This window comes from Chlamydotis macqueenii, chromosome 1 (genome assembly GCF_036417535.1).
Source record: "Chlamydotis macqueenii isolate bChlMac1 chromosome 1, bChlMac1.mat, whole genome shotgun sequence".
In the NCBI taxonomy this organism is placed as follows: domain Eukaryota; kingdom Metazoa; phylum Chordata; class Aves; order Otidiformes; family Otididae; genus Chlamydotis; species Chlamydotis macqueenii.
In genome coordinates this window covers 57,694,973-57,715,819 of record NC_141556.1, presented here as the reverse complement: position 1 = coordinate 57,715,819, position 20,847 = coordinate 57,694,973, and the positions used below count along the sequence as shown (strand labels likewise).

At 39.8% G+C, this 20,847-nt stretch overlaps 1 protein-coding gene across 1 annotated transcript in view; it reads right to left on the bottom strand.

Annotated features, from left to right (window-relative positions):
- Positions 1-20,847, bottom strand: part of MYH9 (myosin heavy chain 9) — a 72,474-nt gene that overhangs the window by 38,012 nt on the left and 13,615 nt on the right. The window contains exons 2-5 of the mRNA XM_086753621.1: positions 18,114-18,466; positions 12,547-12,703; positions 2,163-2,190; positions 1,609-1,702 (exon numbers count right to left, since the gene is read on the bottom strand). Coding sequence (XP_086609747.1) covers positions 1,609-1,702; positions 2,163-2,190; positions 12,547-12,703; positions 18,114-18,446 — 612 coding nt within the window. The 5' untranslated portion in view covers positions 18,447-18,466. The remainder of the gene's footprint in view (positions 1-1,608; positions 1,703-2,162; positions 2,191-12,546; positions 12,704-18,113; positions 18,467-20,847) is intronic.

The window sequence follows — 20,847 nt, the reverse complement described above, 5'->3', positions numbered from 1 at the left end:
CACCAACCAGTCCAACTTAAGATCGTTTTATTCTCCTAAGCAGACTGCCTGTCTTGCTTCAGTGGTTGAAATTTTGCTCAAGGATAAGCAGTGGAAGAATACTTAACTCAACCCCATGATTCTGTTTTCCGCACTTAAAAAAAGAAAAAGAAAAATGGAGAATGTTGCTAAATACAGCTACTGACAGACCATGGAAAAAGCCTTCATATGTCTGAAAGTTTGGCACATAGGAAGTTCTTTTTTGGTTGGAGTCCAGAAGTTAACTTATTACTTTGTGCATGCGCACACACAGTATGCCTGCATGCGGAGATGCCTTCTTATTAATATATTCTACACGCATAAGACACGCCTACACATTAAGCTACTGTGGGAAAACTCTTATGTAGAGATACAGTGGACAGACTTGGCATCTGGCTTTCATTACACTGCTCACCAGTGAACATTTCCAACATGTTCAGCTCTGGTAACGAGCTCACAGTCCTGGAGCACTCTATCTACAGCGCAGCCTTCCTCTCAACTTTTCTTCGCAACCTGCAGCTACATCTCACTGCAGGGACTAGAAAGCTAAACACCTAACTACATTTATCTGAAGAACACCACACACACCAGAGACGCTTATGGTTCTAGGAAAGTCTGGTTCAGTCCTATTGTCCCGCAGGAATGCTTTTCAAATGGTATATGTGGGAAAATCCTGCAAGAAAAAAGTTAAATGCAAACTAGTATTGAGCACAGAACACACGTATTCTTGATATTATTTCTGTCTCCAATTGAACATCCTCACAAAGATTACTGTGCACCACACACAAAAAAAAATTAACATTGTGAATTGTCTATGAATTTGTTTTAGCTGCAGAAAGTGATATTGGTGTGGAGTGAAAAGCTGCTCAAAAAAATCACACAATGGGACAGAAAACGCATTCCTGGTGCAGAACGTGCAGTAAACGTGCAGCTCACCTACGAGGATACAACTGACGAATTCGGCAATAGTCCATCGGGGGAGAGGGAGGGGGAAAAAAATATAAGTGAGACATCTTTAAAGTCCTCCCACCATCACCACCACCCTCCTTTCATGTGCTGCTAACACTCGGCTGTTTTCCACCCTTTTAATGTTTTCCTACAATTTCAAAGTTTTCAGCTGATGTCCACTAGCCTATCACTGTATTCTGCAGTTTTGAGACAGCACGTATAATAGTCAGACCTAATCCATACAGGTACAGAAGAAAGGAGACAACTTCTCCACAGAAGGACCAGTTTTAAACTGCCTAGAGTGGTTATAAGCAATACATCCATGTGAAAAGATCAGTACGGGTGATGCTTCATTTATAGTGTCTCTTATCTATGCACTTGCCCACAAATCCAAGATGAGTTTATCCCTACTGCAGGTCCACTGAATTCAAAGGAGTTATGACTTAGACCAATGCTCCCTGGCTTACAATTTTTGCCAAACTTTTATTGTTTCATAGTTCACTATGAAAACTCCCCAGTCCCCTGACAGATGTTAGAATCTAGACTTTTATTGAGCAATATGGCTTTTACCAACATCAGCCAATATATATTTGTTGTCCAAAGTCAGGACAGCAATAAAGCATCATCAAACCTAGGTCTTACCTGGTCTTTTTTAGACTTGTGTGAAGAAGCAACATGAGCCAGATACTGAATGACCTTCTTGGTGTTCTCTGTCTTACCAGCTCCTGATTCACCTCTGTAAAGAAAATCTGCAATTCATTCACAAACAAGACATATGGGGACATATCCATATTTCTAACCAATTTTGCTGTGTCTAGAAGAGAAATTGCTGTATCAGTAGTATCTGTAACTGTATCAGCCTCATCAGTATGAATGTACTTAAATATGACAGCTGCATTAAATCTGAAGGACTTTTCCAAGCCTTTTCCATTGACAAAGCTGTATTTCTCTAGGAGTTTGAGCATAATGGCTGTTTCAAAAATTCCCTTCTTCCTCCACTTCTTACAAAAATTATTCTACAGAAAGGATTAACTACATATTACTGGAGGAACTGTAGTGGAACCTTCCTTGACTCTCCATTATTACTCGATTTACTAAGCCCACCCCCAGCACTTACAATCAAGAGAGTCCTCCAACCAAAAATTTAAAACCACAAACTTTGACATCCAGGGAAGTTGACAACTGCAAATACTCACGTGCAAAGGATGGACTGATCCTCTCGATCTAGAATAAAATTTTTAAGATGTAGTCAGACTAAGACTCTAAAATTAAATTTCTGTGACAGAATGAAATCAACAAAGACAAAACCAGAAACTAGTAAACTCTGACAAGTATCTCCAGAAATACGGCCAGGTAACCCCTTCTCCGGGGACAGAGCCCAACCTCCCACCATATAACAAAGTATAACGGCACCATAATAATTTAATTTTCTTCTTTCTGGAAGAACAATGCTTGCATTACAACTTTTCTACAAACAACACAGAAGTCTACCACTGAACGCTTTTTTACTACAGAGCTATAATTTCATGTACACCTATTTTCTTTAGCCCTCTGCTCCTTATTACACTGGGCCCACAGTGACTTACAAAAGTTATTAGCAGAGCAGTGGAAATGGAAGGGGGAGGACGGAAGTGGTACAGGAACCATTACAAATCCCAAAGTGCCAAAAACTCACATCAGAGGCTTTCACCCCCAAAACAAACACTGGAAGCTCAGTAAGAAATTTTTTGTTACTTATTTTGTACAGAATGGACTTGAAAACTACACCACTGAGGAGTAGCCCGAGTCCTATAAAGCTATTTGTTTGTGGCACCATCCTCTATTATATTAACATAACTGCTGGTAACAGTAGAAACCTTTTCTTCTTCATGCTGACATACCAGTAGACGTACTAATTCCTGTGTTCAATTCCCAGCTGTGGATGATAGCATCTTTCCAGTTACAGAAATTACTTCACATAGCCTATCCACCACTATCTTCTCCCACATCTTCAACCTCCTTTTAGCTATCACCTATGATTCCACTTCCTCATACGCAGTGCTGACTAGTCCTTCCACCATGCCTTCATCCCATTGCTCCTTCACCACTTCTGTGTGAACACACTTCCCTGCCTCTGCCTTGTTTTCACCTTTCATCCACCTCTCCACCCCGTGCCCTTGCCACTCCCAGCCTGCATCCCATTCCTCCCGCATGCCACCAGCTGGGAGGACTGGGCAGATTGGAGAGAGCCCATGCCTATACCACAACAGCCTTAGTAGCTTGTAGTCATCACAGGGGCAGTGAGACCTGTTCAGACATGGAACAGACTTGGGCACAGCAAATCATTCATAGACAGTTCACAAGAGCTACTGGGGCTCTCACAAAACAGACTGTATCACCAAACTCAAAATCCCCATTAGTCTGCAAGTTATCCATTTGGCTGTGGTTTTTGGTTTTGTTTTTTTTTTTTATTTTAGGGGTTTGGGTTTTTTTTTTTTTTTTTTTTTGCTTAAGATCAGATCAGAGGACTATTACATCATCCAGTCTGAGAACCTCAGTAACACAGCAGTTACATTTCATGCAGTTATTGTCATTCTTTCCTTTTTCCACGCTGAGTACCAATTTTGTGTTGGACTGAAGTCTAAAGAGAGAGAAAGCAAGTCTCAAACATCCATGAGTATACAATTCACTGTATCGCTCTAATAAGTTATTTCAGCAATTGGTAACCTTCATCAGCACGTTTATGAATGTGACTATCTCCATATTATAGCTGCTGGTTTTTTCTATTCTTTTCTCTAGTAGCTTAGAGAACCCAATTGCATTCAATATTCTCCCCATCAGAGAGTACTTTGACAATATAATTGAGTCACCATTCAAGTTGATTTGTGCAAGATAAAGAGACTGAGCTGCAATTAGAGAAGGCTTTATAGTCAGATAGAGTTCAAGCACCTGAAACCACTTTCTATACCCCTAAACACTGCTGCTGCAAGTAAATTTAGCATTTCAGTCCTAACGTCATGAATGCCATATTCATCAAGGAAAATCTCCTATAACTCAGTTTATAAAGAGAGAAGAATATCTAGCATTTAGACACATTTTCATGGCATAAGGAAAACAAGTAAACCTACCAAGTTTGAGATTCTATCTTTTCTTAAATAATTTTGAAAACAGTAACAGAAACATTATGTTCACATGCTACAGATAGGCAACTTTTGCTGTTACAGTTCTTTACCAGAAACTGACTGTATGCAAATCAGCACAAAAAAATTAGAGGAAAATAACCTGCTTTATCCCTGTTAATACTTTTCTCAGAAAGAGCTGATCAGCTCTAAGACTGGAAGAAAGCAAGCAGAAGAAAATCATTACTCAAAGAGTTTTGGCCCAGCCAACTCTTAAGCATTCAAAGCTACAATGCTGCAGCTTTACTAGCATTGCATATTCATTTTTTTTCAAGTGCTGAATTTTATTAATTGCCTTTACGATACGCACCCCTTTTGCTGAGGGACAGGCAAAGAGTAGATGTTAGCCAGCTCCAAAGGCCCCATCCATTCAAGGTTACCACTGGGTCAAGGGCCCAGCAGGTACACGCCAGTCCTCTGCCTGACTCGGCACTTTGAGGGTGGATCAGGGGAATAACTAATGACTTACTAATGGATTGCCTAAGGAAACGTATTCTTTGGCAGTGCGACACCTGGGTGCAAATCTTTATCGCAAAGCGGCTATGTGAAAGGAAAAGATTGTGACTCCAAATAACATCTGACTTTCAAAAGCTTGACTATAAACAAGCAGCCCACTTGTCCAAGCAAAGGTTATACTCGCATTCAATTACTACACAGGCTCTTCTAAAAGGCCAATTTGGGGGGGGATAATCCTAAGAAAGGTGCTCCTTACTCCCAGTAGCCAAGTCCAGTGTTGAAATTATAGGCTTGAGCTCCTCATACAGGCAATGGAGCCCTAAGCACTTGAAAGGGCATGCTTTCCCCTTCCCTCTCCTCTAGGGGAGGATCTTTATTCTAGGAAAAAAAAAAAAAAACACCAAAAAAACCACCACCAAAAAAACACACCTAAACAAAAAACACACATTAGTAAGCAGACAGATAAACCAACTGCCCAACAGAAAAAGATGACCAAATCAGATAATACTCAGAAGCTCTTTGGCACTGAACACTTTTTGATGACGATAAGTCTTGTTGCACTTAGTTGAGCAGCTCTTTTCAAGCCTCATTGCAATGAGGCAAAGTAGCAACAGCACCCTGGAGTGACCCGAGAAAGTCCCAAAGGGGGAAGCACTGGATTTTTCCACGCCTTAACACACAGCAAGGTGTTGAAAGGTGCTCAGGCAGGAAAAGTCACAGACAGTGTTCAAAACCCTCTCGGCACTACATTCTCCTCCCCCGACGTACTTTCCCGGTGGCCGGCTGCAGCTGCGTTAGTCACCTCTGCTTTAAGCCAGCAGGAACGTACCTGCGAGTGCAGACAAGTCACCGGCAGCGTGCAGACACTGCCATAAAAGGCAACATTCCTGTTTGCAATCCAGAGGAATTCTTTCCCAGGACTGCAAAGCAGCAGTCATTGGGATAGCTGGAATTCTTCTAATTGTGTACAGACAGACAACTCCAATAATGTGTTGAGCAACAGGAAACTGGAGCCGAGCAAAGGGCCAAAGAGTTATGCCTTTGTATGCGTTAGCTCTTAGACACACTTCCAATTAAGAGTTGCTTTAAATGCCAATATTCATTCTCTGTACAATACCGACTTGTGCCATCACGAATCAGAATTCGGTTGCCCAGACAAGAGGCCACCTCCACCCTCTTTTTTATTTTTTAAATGATCATTCAACATGGGCGTACTGCACAACTTCAGTCAGCACTTGCCCTTGCTCCATTGTCAGTTGTGCAAGCAACCTAACTCAGCAAAAGAGAATGTGCTGGGTACCATAAACTCGGTTGCTTATAATAACACAATCAAGAAATGCCTGATTACAAGAAATCTGCATCTGCTTTTCAATTCTAAACAGAGTCACTTATTAAAAACAATCCAGAATAACAACTCATTACTTAATTATAGCAACAGTTCTGTATTTCAGAGCAGCTGGCAAGGAAAGCTTTTTATCTAGGCTCTTCGTTAGCTCTGATCACCGTAGTATTCAAGTGATCATAAGAAGCAGCAGCCTCAAGCATCCAGAGATTCAGGAAGTAAAACGTCCTTCAAATTTAAGCTATACAGTAGAATGGTATAAGATGATCAGTAGATTAATTTTACTATATTAAAAACCCCACAATATCTAACTCATTCTTGACTTTCTTCAGTCCAAAAATAAAATACTTAATTTTAGACTGCTTCCAGGACCTTCAGCTGCATTAAAAACTTAATTAAACCGAAATTTGTTTTCACAAGAGAGACATCTTGTACATAAAAAGTCCTCACCCAAATATTCCACTGCAAAACAACAAATCTAAATGAATGCTGAACTGCTGTGGTCGGATATATTAGCATAATTGATAAATTAATAGAGCCCCAAACTCCTGAATTTTGTTTTCAGATGTTTTGGGATGGGAGAAGAAAAAAGGTTGGGAGACTGGAAGAGAATGTACAATTTAGCTCAGTATCTCAGCTACAGAACATCCTAGCAGGCCTTTATCACCCACTTCCTCATGAGTGACTCCGTTTCAAGCCTGTTCATCTCCATAAAAGGAGAAGTAATATAGCATTCACACAATGGTGACATCATCCCTCCAGCTAAGAGGAAGTGTAGCTGAAAGGCAAAGGCTTGGCTTGCAATCCCCTGCCTATAGCTGACTCATTAAGGCTAAAAGCTTAACCATAGCTAGATGGTACCGCCCACCTCCTAACCACTGAGCATCTGGCAGAACTGAGCAGCCTGGTCGGCTAGGTTTCCGTTACTACACTGCTCCCCCAGCATCCCCCAGCCAGTGAATGCCTGTAGCCCAGCTTAGGCAGCTGGCTGGCTGACCAAGTTAGAGAGGTGACCTAAAGGAAGAATATAGCCTTAACTGCATGTAAGTGCTTCAACCATGTAGTAGTTTCAGCTCCTCAGTCCCTCCTCAAACTTCTCTTCCGGCCTCAGCATAGTTTTACAAGCAATGTCCTTCCCTCAGGCCTCTAACACAGGAGGAACCCCAGGCACTTGACACACTCTGCTACTCAGAACAACCCCTCCGGCACAAAATCTTATCAAATATGTTCACTGTGGTGCTTTAACCTACATGCTGGTTTCAGTAGGATCAAAAACACTTCAGGGGAACACTAGAAGCCTGAGCGCGTGCTTTCGCATTATCATTTAAGGAATGCATTATAGAGAAGTTTCAAAAGGCTAACAACCTATCATCAAGTAGACAAAAAAAAAAAAGAAAAAAGAAAAAGAAAGAAATCAAATGAAGGACAAACATAGCATATGCAAGACAGCTCTCAACAATAGAACTTAAAGATGTAAAAAAGGAGAAAAATCATTTGAGTTGGCAGGAACACTGCAGTGCCAAGATTCAGCTTTGCACTATCTGAAGTTTGAGGACAGTCAAAGAGAAAACTTAAGTTTCATTTCAAAAAATGAAATTCATCCTACTAGGTCAAATGCAAATATTTATTTCCCCAAGCCATTTTTGAACTAGAGCCCATATCCCTTTCTCTAGCATTCCTTAACTGAATCTGGAGATAGCAAAACAGGAAAATAAGTTAGGCTGTAATTTTAGGTTACACAAATGTTTATGAAGTTCTGACAGGAAAGAAAAACTGGTATACAGCCTGCAAAAGCTCAGGCAGCTCATAATACTAAACCAGTGAACTGCAGGCAGACTGACAGCAAGGGCTGAACCAGTGACTGCCAGAGATCTCCTGCTCTGCTTTACAAGAATGAAGCAAAAAGGGTGTGGTAACTACTGAAAAACAAGTGGGCAACGGACTCTTTTTTAGGTCCCTGTTCTACTGAAAACCGCATTTCAAGACACAGATTTCTAGACCTGCAGTTAGAAATCTCAAGTAATTCAAAGCATGTAAAACATGTCTTAAGAAAAACCAGAAACTACGTACACCTTTTCTTGCAATTTGTTTACAAACATAATCAAATGAACATCCTCCATAATTAGCAGCCAGACTTAACATTGTCCTTTGCATCAGGAATTTGGGAAAGTCTTGGGAACAAACTAGAGAAAACATAGGCTATATTCCTTTGGCTTTAGTGGAAACAGAACTTGACCTTTACACGCAACTTGAAAGAGATATCTGTGCTGCTACATAATCTAAACAGTTCTGTTAATCAAGCATCCCTAAATTGGTAAGCACACACAAAATATTGTATAGGATATAGAGATGCACTTTGGGACAGTGCAATATACAGTGCAGCATAGCAGACCAATGCTAAGAAACAAGCTGAGAAAAGACTTGAGACCAAGGAATTTAAAATAGAAGTGTTCTACTAGCTCAGAAACTGAAGAAAGACAAACATCTAAGAATTACAAATAAAATACTTCAAGGTCATATCCTATAGAAGCAGATCTAGAGGGTTGTTTCTTGTGAAAATGACAACTGAGCCTGAGGTACATGTGAAGGTCTACAACAGCAAGTGCTTTGCCTTACAATAGCTAATACTATTTCCTTCCTTAATGTAACAAGGCCAACAAAAATAATGAAGTTCCCGTGCTTCAAAAACTTTTTCTTCTGAAGTCCGAACCCAGAGACTACCTAACTCCCAAGTGAATACCAGCAAGGTGCTGGCTGCACAGGCTCCTTTGCAGAATAATCCACCAAGGTCAAGGAGGATTTAAGCACTGCACAATGATTTTAAAGAATTTTGTTCAGTGAACCTACGCTAATACGTGGAGAAACTGGATGAGAAAGGAGGTGTAGTATATTCATTAGCAATGTGCTGTCTGTTCCCTCTCCTACCTGTCTCTTAGTTGAGCAGGTTGAGCTTTGGAGACCAGAATAACCATACTGATCTAACCTATTATAAAAGTTTCAGATACTGGCATTAAAATAGCCGTCATGCTCCAGACACCAATGAAATTTCTAGCTTCTATCAGTATTTGATGTAGAAAACTCCCTATATGCATTCCAAATAGACGAACAGGTGCTGTTTAGCAGCTTTAAAATACCTTTTTCTCAATAGATCCCCTGGAAACTATGAATTGAGGTAAAGAATGTACCCCTTCAGTGTACACCTGCTGAATTAGAATAATGATTTGTTTGCTCAAGACACCACTCCACTTACAGGCACTAAGCTTCAATCATCAGCAGCAGAAGAGTAATTCTTCTGAAAGCAGTCAGACCTGAGGCTGCTGGCATCCAGGTTACCCAGGGAACAGAAACATTAAGATAAATGGTTGTTTTCTCTCAAAACAAAAATGTCACACTTTTTTTTTTTTCCTTCAGAGTTCTGCTCTTGAAGCACAGGAAGTCTCTCCAAGTACCATGAGCAAAGTAATGTTTTCATCTCATTTCTGAGTTTTAATGTCTTGGGTTGGAGAAAGGAGGGGAAAAAAAAAAAACCAACAACAAAAAAAAAAAACAACAAAAAAACCCCACTTAACACATTTTCTATCATGTTATTGTTTCAAGGTGAGATTTAACAAAAAGCAGTTTGACCTCTTGGAATACATAAATGCCACGACACTTCTGTGAATGTAGTAACCAGGGTACACACAAAAAGAGGACCAAGCTCACTCATAGTGCATCAGCATAGATGTCTGAAAAGGCTTAAATAGTTTCTAGATTAGCAGAGGTTAGAATAAAGCTATCATCGTCCTCTCCCTTCACAATTCCTTTCCGGACAAACACCCCTTTGAATGGCCTGTTTATTAGAATACCATAAATTGACTGAAAACCAAAAAAATTCGGAGTCCAAATCAATTAACATGCAAGGCTTTTCCACTCTCTCAGCTTAAGAGATAACTATACCCCACGCTAACAAAAGTCAGAGTCAATGGCTTGCTATCCTTCTCCAGACCATGAAGGATTCCCTGTCTTCAGGGCTCTAAAAGTAACCTAGGGAAGGCAGCCTAATCCTAAATGCCTCCGGCTCATGTGGAGCACTGGACCCTTTCATCTTCTGTTCTTTGTACAGATTCCTGCCATACCACTGGCACCAAGCCTCCCCCACCGCTAAGCAAAACTGAGAAAGTGGAACAGGAATGTTGCTTTCCATTGCCCCAGAGGCTAGCCAAGACCAGAGACACTACAACAACCTACTCCCCTTCATTCCCAATAGCAGACATCAGAATGCTACTGTTACTCTTTGCAATAAGGAAACAAGGCAGCAAATAACCCTAAAACAAATCTCTAAGGTTCTTGCTAGCACACATACACATGTGAAGCAACACAGACACACAAAAATCTTTCCCAATCTAGTTAAACAGGTCAAAGTAGGCTAATTAAAACGCTAACTGGGAGTGATATTCACGGCCAACAAGCATTTCAGAAGTCAGCAACAAGGTATCTCAAACCAGGCAAAGAAGAGCTGGGGTAAACTTCTAGACTGTCAACACTACTGAGAATATTGCATAGCTACAATTGTCCTGGGAAAGCAGAGCTCCAGCAGAGCTCAGCACAACTTTCCTGTGCTAGGAAAACAGAGGCAGGGCTGCCATTCTTTAGCTCTTTGCACCAAAGCAATTCAAGTCTGCCATTTCTGAGTTTTAGACATCACTCAAGCAGTGGTCTAACAGAGATACCTTCTCTTCAAAAAGGAAAGGAAATATCCATGTAGATTAATCACTAGCTCTGAACCGTTACCAGACCAGGAAAGGTCACCTGTCCCTTGTTGTAGAATCGCAAATGTCTGGATATCCACTGCCACATACTATGTATCTGTCAGGGATGAAGGACAAGATGCACGCATGCGCAGTTCCAAATAATGTAACTGTTGTCTATAGTGGGAAAAGGACTTCTTCAGTCTCCTTACAACAATGCCAAATGAAACTGTTTCTGATGCTATGTAGGAGAGATTTCTTTTTAGGGAACAGTAACTCTAGCATGGTTAAGTCAGTAGCTTGTTTAAGGAAAATATATGCTGGTATTTCAGCTGACAAGGAGTGGGCAAGGAAGAAAAGGAAGTAATAAAGGAAGTGAAACAGTGATAAGAGGTTTATGGACAACCATGTTGCCATGTATAGTATAGGCAGTGCAGCTCTCCTTGTCATTCATGGCAGATCTAGTCTTTGTCTGAAGGAAGTGAGGTTCTATATAGGTCCAGGTTCATATTTTTTCCCTCTGGATTCCTTCCAGAGTAATATGTCAGTAGTATAGCTGTACTTCAAGAGCTGCCACATCTTCAATGAATTGCCATCAGTACCCTGCCACCAGTCCACTGCAGTGTGACTGTACAGCTCACCCCTCCCCATTCAAGGCTTTAATCAATATTGCTTAATTGATCCATCATGTTAGCTCTCCCATGTGCTCTGCATGGCACTACACTTTACCAACACGTAAAATTAGTTTAAAGTCACTAACTCAGGCAAGTGAAAGTTTTTCTTGCTCCCTTTCCACTCTGAGAAACCATATTGTTATAGTCCTCTTGTGTTTGAAAGTGCAAGTGGGTAGTAAGGGCAGGGAAAAAGCAGAACTCTTTAAAACTCAGTCTAATTACAATTTTAAAGCATGGTTTTATTATAACTGCCCTTTGTTCAAAACAGCGAGGCTAATTGCCAAGACCTAGGAGAGAGAAACACCTTAACCATGGCTAGTTAACAGAAAATAAAGGACTAGTCAAATTCATACAAGCCATGCCAAAGCAAACTGTCCATTTTATCCTTTAAATGTTACAAAGCGTGCCTCATCATATAACCCAGCTACAAATAGGAAGAAAAGCACAAAATACCTCATACCTGAACACTCTCCAAGCATGCCAGACACAAGCACTGACTCTGTGAAAGACCTCCTCTCAGAAGGGGGGATATGCACAGGACATCAGAGCTTCGTATTTAAAAGTTGTCAAGTGACAAACAAGCAGTAGACAATATACGTGGTTCTTTACTTCACATTTGTATACACAGGGAAAAAAATAGGTCAATCCACTTGCTTTCTTTTATTCTATGAAAAGCCAACAGATGTATTTAATATTGCCTGATACTTTTATCCTTTACAGAACAAGAATGTAACCAAACAACTCCTGATCAGTAAAACTACCACTGACCATCACATTTCAAAATGCAGGTCACACTAAGCTTATTTCACCTAACCAGGCTGTATGACTGGACTTGAAATATTTTTGTTAAAAGCCTCCATTAACCAATATACATACCTGGCCTTCTACAGCTATTGTTCTATAGGGTCATCACTGAGAGGGAAAGTTCACTACCTCAGTTCTCCTTGCCTGCTTCTGTAACCCCATGCATTCACACCAGTCTGTTCTTTATGCCAAGCTTAACTCTTGCCAGACCCTTTGTAAGGTTCTTCAATCCACTAGAGCAGGAGAAAGCTATTCACTTGAACATAAGAGCTGGTACCAAGCAGGTGTCATGTGTCTTTAAGCAAGGACAGAGGGTGCAACAATGCCTTTTGATAACAGCAAGTTTTTCTCCTACAGCGTTTTGACTGCAACGTTGATTTGTGATTTCAACAAGAGTCATTATCTCAGTCAGCACTCACCTTGCATCATACTCCTGTAGGCTGTGTCTGTGATGGCATAGATATGAGGGGGCATCTCATGTCTCTTTTTGCCTTTGTACATCTCCACTATTTCTTCTGAGTATATGGGCAGGTTCTTGTAAGGATTGATTACCACACAGAACAGGCCTGAGTAGGTCTGGAAAGAAAACATCCCAGCAAATAAAGACAGGAATTAAAAATTTTGTCTACTTGCACATTTTAACATATTTATTGGAAAAACAAACAAAAAAAAATCAGTCCTTTTTTAAGTGCTTCTTCCAGTGATACCACATGGGATGCTTCCCACTAAGCAATATTAGAATCTGAGCAATAGCTAAAGTCATATCAACTTGATTAGTACTCAACCTTTCCAAGTATGCACAGAGCATCAACTGACTCATTAGTCACACTGATATCAAACTGGCCTGCTCCCTAGCTAATTAACAGTCCATTAGGATTGGCTTTTCTTCCATTAAAGTTCCTATATTCAAGTCAAGTGTCCATTTAATTATATAAGGTAGGTACTCAGCTCATAGAAACATGCATTTTATTATGTTCCGCCTCATGTTTACATGGATTTATCCAGTAATGGATCAACTACAACATAATAAACCAAAATAGTTACTAACAAAAATAGAAGTATACTCCTTAGAGGTTTTCAAGATCACTGGACTAGGCTGAATACAGTGTTGATCCTGCTCTGAACAAGAAGTTGGATTAGACGGCCTGTTCAGGCCTTCCAGCTTGAGCATTTTCATGATTTCTAATGTAAAAAGTATAACTAGAACTAGATTTTAAAAAAAAATCCCTCTAACAAAAAAAAACCAAAAAACAAAAAACAAAACAACACCACAAAACAACCCTAACAAACATTTTACTTTCAAAGGGAACAGAAAAAGCAGAGGCTTCTTAGATATTGCCTAGATATTCTAAGAATAGCATTCCAAGCCTTGTTCCTGGGTTTTAGAGCTACTCTAGTTCCTTGTCAATTTTAGAGGCAGCTGTTTCAAACATCTGGATAGGAGTAGCTTTCAACAGCAACTTGCCATGCTACCAGAAGAGAGGTTATTTTGCACTATTGCTATTGCTACCATCTCTTCGATTGTTTGCTCAATGAAGAGTGCTTCGGAGTGGTAAAGAGTTTTCCACAATGAGCGCCAAGAGTACTTAATCAGATTTAGTCTCTTTAGCTAGATAAAGGTAAGGATTAGATGACAGTGATCGAAGGGTGAAAATAGCATCGACTACACAGTTTACAGTCTTGTATCCAAGTTTTCTACATGCTGGCTTAAGGTTAAGTAATTCGCCCACTCTTACATGCAGCAGATTCAGACACAGCTTTCACCCTATATCTTTGAGAAAGCAACATTTTTATAGGTATTTAAGGTTACTCTTCCATCCTCCAGTATAAACTACCAGGAAATGTTTCCAGATTTTTTTTTTTTTTTTTTTTAATATTTGAGGAAAATTTGAATAGCTTACAGAAAATACTATTAGTTTCCCACTTCGGAAAAAGATATGAAAGTTGGCTAAAAATCTTTTAGTCTAGCACTTCTACAGTTCCAGGAAGCTAGCTTCAGTGAGACATTGTAGTCAGGTTGGCTTTGAGGTGGCGCTTGAAAGGAACAGTTTAAGGAGTTTGCAGAAACCAACTTGGTAATGCTAGTTCCTTTTGGCTCAGCCTTAGTTCTCCATCATGTCAGACAGTACTTGTACAGCACAGAATAGCAACTGAAAGACTGGGTCATGCTTTCCTGACTTTTGACTTCCACAGTGGTGGAAGACAGAATAGGAACAAGAGGTAGGAAGGAATCTACCCAGGAGTAGCGTGTTCACAGTACATGTAATACACTTTTTCCTTATACTGGCATGGAAATAATTGACATTGGAGTCAACTGAAGTGTTAGAAGAAAAGCTCTTATTTTATCAGATTTCTGGAAAACAAGTAAACAAAAACCCTCTAGGCTGCCAGTTGCAGCTGTCTGCATTAGCAACCATCTTGCCTCAAATCCCATGTCAGCAGCCACACGCACGTAGTAATTAAAAGAAGATGCCCTATATAGTCCCTGTTCCTCCCTTCAACTAAACTGTAACTCATGTCACAGACCAAATCTACATCTCCTTTGAAGATGTTAAGAAAGGTAAATGGCTGTTTGCTGCTTTTGGGAGATTAGAAATGAGAGGAAAGGAAAAGTGGTAGCAAATACTGTGGTAATATTCCACAAAGAATGTAAAGTTTTCTTGTTTGTGACATTTTACAGCCACGTTTCCTGACAAATTGGAATTGTCACTTTTCAGGTAAGAATAGTGTAAAGGTCTGAATGTGGACTGAAGCAGTCTTACAGATGAGAGCATAAGTTTAGAAAATGGAAGACATTAATTTCAATTAGAGTGATGAAGCCATGAAGCAGGTATGCAGGAAGAAGTCACCATCTTCTTCCAGCATTGTGGTTGCCAGGAGAAATACCTAAGAGAAGTCTCCTTGCAGTATAATGATCTCAGATAGATGTGTGAGGTAATATTTTTGTCTAATAAAGAGAGGCAACTAATAATGGCTGGGATAGGCAACTGAGCGAGACCACCATGTCAAGACAGCTGGTCAAGCACACTGACTGAGTTTTGTATAGGAAGCAAGCTGAATTATATCAAGCAGAAGCTGCCAGCCCCTACCACAGAGAAGACGAAAGTCATCTTCATCTTATTAAAGTAGAAATAAAGACTTACATGCATAAATCTCTGAATTGAACCCAAGGCTCAAACTAAAAGGCTAGTCTATTACAAGCATCTCTGGCTTGGAAATCTGTACTTTGTTTCAGACACTAGTATCTCAAAACGGAATTTTGGCATTACCTTTTGCTATTTCAAAGGACACGTGGACCAAACTGGAACTAGTTTTATTTTTCTAACTGCTAAACTAGCTCTGAAGAGCTGAATGGACTGCCTGCACATGACACAAAGCTGACAGCATAAGAATTTATTTTCCAGCAAATGTTAACTTCAGTTAAATAACTGGAACATGTAAGGTTGAGTTTTGAGTTTCACACTGAATACAAAAAAGGCAGTTCAGGTAAGCAACACAGAAGTTGAAAAATCATCTTCTGACAAAGCATTCTGAAGAGCAAGGGTTAATATGAAAGCCATTCTATTAGCAAGTCACCTCAGCGCAGAACCAATCAACACATGGAAACAGTAAACTGGTGTCAGATTCAAGGTCTTGGTTCTTCAAGTGTTTGATGCTCCCTGTTCAAAATTTGTCGGCTCCAGCCATAAGATTTCCCCCTTCCTTTTATAGGATAGGTAGATAGAAAAATAAAGTTAAAAAAAAAAAAAAAAAAAGAAAACAAAAGCACCACAAAAACACACAGCCCTGCTGGTAAAGAAGAGAGAAAGGACATGAGTAGAACTAAATTATGCGTACGATCTTTCCAGACATCTACGCTAGAGATACATTGCGTGTATTCTTTTTCTTCAAAAGGATTAATGATCAACTAACAGCCACTACAATGAAAGTATTTTAAGCCTTCGCATTAATCTCCTGACTTGCTGAGAACTGCTGACAAGTGAGATCAGTCCGTTTCACAAGTGCACAGAAACACGGTTTTGGCAAGACTAAGGTTCTATAACAGAACATTACCATGCTAGGTTTACCTGGGTGAAGGGTGTGGGGATTTTTTAATACTTCTTTCAATCCAATTAGAAGAACTCAATTTATTACAGCCACAGACTATGTCTGAAATTTCAAAGGATATCTTGCAAGATACATGAAACAGTCCATTACATAGCGCGCAACAGACTTTGAGATGCTGTTGAACTATTTTCAACAACTTATTACATAACCTAGCAATGTTTCCTGTTCTAGAAGGAACATTGCACATCATTACACATGATCTTGCAGACCCTATTTCATCTCAATACCAAGCTGCTGCTCTCTGAGAATAGATTTTGACCAATAGACAATGGAGTTATTGACTACACAGGAAAATTAACTGCATCAACCTCCACATTAGGTCTCAAAGTTTTGACATCAGAGGGTGAAAGTCAGACTAAATTTATATCAGCTTCACATCCTTCAGATGTTGTCTGATAATTTCTGCAACAGTTGCCTATATGCCTTCATTCCACTCCAGAAGAGCAGTGGTCACAGCACTAGCCAGAGCTCCTTAACTTAGGAGGCAACAGTTCACAAAGGTTTCTACCCAAGAGGGATAGCTAGGGAGAATTCCTGCCATGTGGTTTCTTAGATGCCACCAGCCCCTGTGAGGGCAGAAGAGATCATCTATAGCTTGCCACATAAGATGACTACATAAAATACTATATCCCTTTGGGAATGACAAAGTATACAGATAGGTAATGCAGAGAATTTTTATCTATGTCGTCTTCTCCATATGACAAGAGAGGCAGCTTTTGGGTTTTGGCAGCACAAAAAGTGTGTCTGTGTGTGGAGGGACGGGGCGAGATCCAGGTAGGCTTTCTTCAAGGACTGTATTAATATACATGTTTACAGACTAAATTTATTCTTTAATATCTTTTATTTTAATAGATCTTCTAATTTACTGTGAAGATTTCATAGTGCCTAAAAATACCGAACATCCGGCATTTCCACATCCCTCGGGATTCCATCTGAGGCAGTTCCATTTTAATTCTGAAAGCAGAGTGTAGTCTGAGAAAAATAAACCAAGACACACTAGTTTGTGTTTTAACCAGTCACTGCACCCAAATTTTACATTATTGCTGAGTTCAATAATTCATTCTATGCCTGCAGAGTATGAATAAAGTAGAGGCTATCACGAACAACATATGCTGGTTAAACAGAGGCCGCATGAAGAGGAAAATCAGAAGGGAACTGAAGAATCAGGTCAAGGTTCCAAGTTCTCCTTCTCTACCTTTCCTTATTTATTGCATTTGGTATTCGGTGAAGCAGTTAGTGCACGCTTCATTGGGTATGACATTGTTCCCATAAATGGTGTGTCTGTCATTTCCACAGCAGTAAGAAGCAAGAATCTCTGCTCTTGTCCATTTTGTGGTGGAAAGAAAAGCAAATATTTCCTATCTGTAAGCACATGCAGACACACATATGCCTTCTCTACCAAGGCACTCCAAGATCCATAATTTTTGTAACACAAAAAAGTTGTCATTAGCATTCTTTCCCACTGAAGCTCCAGACATGGGGGAAAAAAAAAGCAATTCAGATGTTAGGCATATTAGGACTGTGTTTTTATTATTATTTGGTTCAGTTCAGATCAGACTCCCTGTTTACCACTTTCCAACTGCTCTCACTTCTTGCTAAAAGAAAGTTAAATGGCATTCAAAACATCCTGCAAATGAAGACATTAAAATGTTAAGGACAGATTTACCACAGCATTCCTTGAAAGCTTCAACATTAACCAGAGGGGGATTGGCATAGTTTAGAGAAAAAATTTTAAGTAGAGGGAAGAAGCTAAGTCACATGACAGTAGCATACTGGGGCAATGAAAGGTTAACATACACATTTTAGAAGCAAAATTATTACAGTAAGTTCACATACTACGTAATCAAGAACTCTTACCCCAATAGACAAGTTTACTTACATAGATCAGTCCCGAGTAGTATCTCTCCTTCAAGTTGTGAAGCACAGAAGCCTCATTCAGGCATGTCAGCTCTGCCATATCTTCCACTTTAGAGAATTTGGGGGGGTTCATCTTCTGGATGTCATCCTTATTTACTTTCACTTTCTTCCCATTCTCTGCCAGTTCCACGATGGCCTCATCTCCTACTTCCTCCTTCAGGCTAGCTGCCTCAAACCCATTTTTCTCTGAGGGAACCCATACCAGCTTCTTAGCTGCCCAGTCAGCCTGAGTCAAGGGGTTATTAATGATGTTTTTGTCCACATAAAGGTACTTATCTGCATCTCTTTGCGACATTGTGTTTTAGAATTGGGGACCTGCGAAAAAGAAAAAGAGGGGAGGGAGAAAAATCAATATATTTTTAGATATTTTTAAAGCCTCAAGTTGCCTTGCAAAGTCTTAGAGGCAGACAAGCACATGCTAAGTACTCCGAGTCCCTGGTCATCACAGCATGCCTCCCCCTCCTTTAGTTTCATGTTAGTAAGCACTGGTAAGTTGTCAAACTTCCAATAAGGTCAAGGTTTTGCTTGCCAAGAGGATGAAAAAACCAAACTAGCAAGCAGTTTAAAAAAAAAAAAAAAAACAAAAACAAAACACCAAACAAAAAGCAAAAACCAAAACCTACAACAAAACACTGACCGTTAAGCATTTGGAAGCCATTATTTGGCAGAAAAGAGAAAGTACATTAAAGTGGAAAGTACCAGTTTTTAAGATGTGACAATACTCATAGCATCAGGTACTATATCAGTAACATTCAGGTCAAGATTAGCCCTTGACTCCTCTACTGCTAGAGATATTAGCTCCGAAATATAATCAATGTTTAATCTACATTTTTACTTCCTGTCTCCTTGTTCTGATAAGCTACAAATCAAATACCAAAACTGCCCAGAAATATACCATATACCAATCTAGACGATACATGAGATGCACTTTGCTTCTAAAAGACATCATCGATAATTTGATAACAGTTAAGACCAACATTAGATGCTTTCCATTGCCAACTTAGCAGCAAATCTCAGCCCACAAGTTTATATCTTCTTCCTAGATAATGCTCAGCAAAATACCTCCAAGACAGTAACAGAATAAACCTGTGGTCAGACAAAGTTTTACAGCCATAAATCCTATATTTGGATGTCTTCTACAAAGCTGTGGTCAGGTAGAGGAGAGTATACCACCCCTGCAAGAGGGAGATTTAGGCAGTATGCTCAGAAAATGGCACCCTAGATTGAGTGTTTCATCAAAACCAGAACACTACTGTCAGGGATTTTCTAGTTTATAAGGCAGCAATTTTATTGGTGCCATTCAGAAATCCTTTCAATCAGAAGAAAGGACTGCATGCGTCAAGGCTCATTAACCATGTAACAGTAGCCTCTTTACAAGGTCCCATAAACATGACTTCTGGGATGCTTCCTCACAAAAATACCAGTGTCCTCAATATATGTTTTTCATAACTTAGACACTAGAGCAGTTTATCACCAAAAGAACAGGAAATGAAAATATCAATATTAATGTAATGGAAGGCTGTCAGGATAATTTTTCCTACAGAACATACTCATATTTACAAACCAGCCTGCAAATCAAATAGGTGAAGTCTGACTATGGGTACAGCAGTCAAAAAGGTATTGAGAGCAGGACAGAAGCAGTTCAACTCCCCAAATTTTCATGAGAGCAATAATAGATGTTGAGTCCCAGCATTAGCAAGCAGTGAATGAAGCCAGAAAAACATCAGCTCTAATAATGATGGGCACAAATGCCCACACCAGTCATTTGTAAGCATGTAGGGAAATTCCTTTCAACAAATATATCACTGTAGGTGGTGTGCAACTTTGTGCCAGAGTCTGTATGGATAGCTGTATATTCCCAGTGAAAAATTCTTCAGCAAACAAAGAGAAAATTACTCTATAAACAATCATTTCCTTTAGCTTGAGTTTAAAAATCTTTGTCTTCAGCCTTACAGGATATGCCAAGCAGCTATCCCACACTTCACATCATCTTTCCTTCCCCAAGGGTCACTGACACTTCCACCTCAAGCACCACAACGGTGCTTCTCAGAGCAACTCCTCCTATCTGGCTTCTCGTATTTTTATTGAAAATCCAGATTATAACGGGTACACAAAGAAGAGATTTGTTGCAGAGATAAGATGCAGCAATCAGGAGGTTGCCACGAAAAATCTGAGCTGTCAAGAGCTCCAAGACCACACTACAACAGCTAGCCTGACAGAGTATGCAGGAAATAGAGAAAATTAAAAATTTAACAAAAGATATTGAGGCTCCATGACATTGTAGAGTACCATCTGCAGGTTGTGGTCAAAGGGTTAAGAAATGGGAGCGAAGGGAAGGAGGAGGGGGAAAAAGAAAAAAAAAAAAAAAAAAGAAAAAAAAGGAATAAATATTCAATTGTGTTGAGAGTTGTATCAGGTTTGGCAAGGCAACAGCTGTGCTCTACCCTCCATTACACAGTTTCCTGCCTATGCAACTCCCAGAATCTAACCAGTTGCCTTTTTTGGCTATAATCAGGCAGGACACAGAAGCAGAATGTTTCAGCTAAATTCAGTTTCATCATTTCCTGAGGAATCCTAAGTAACCAGCCCTCTGAAGTGTCCTACATTACACTGAAACATATTCCTCGCCTCTTTACTGTTAAGAGTACATGCATTCACCTTGGAGATTTATTCTGGGATAAAGACTAATTTTTTTT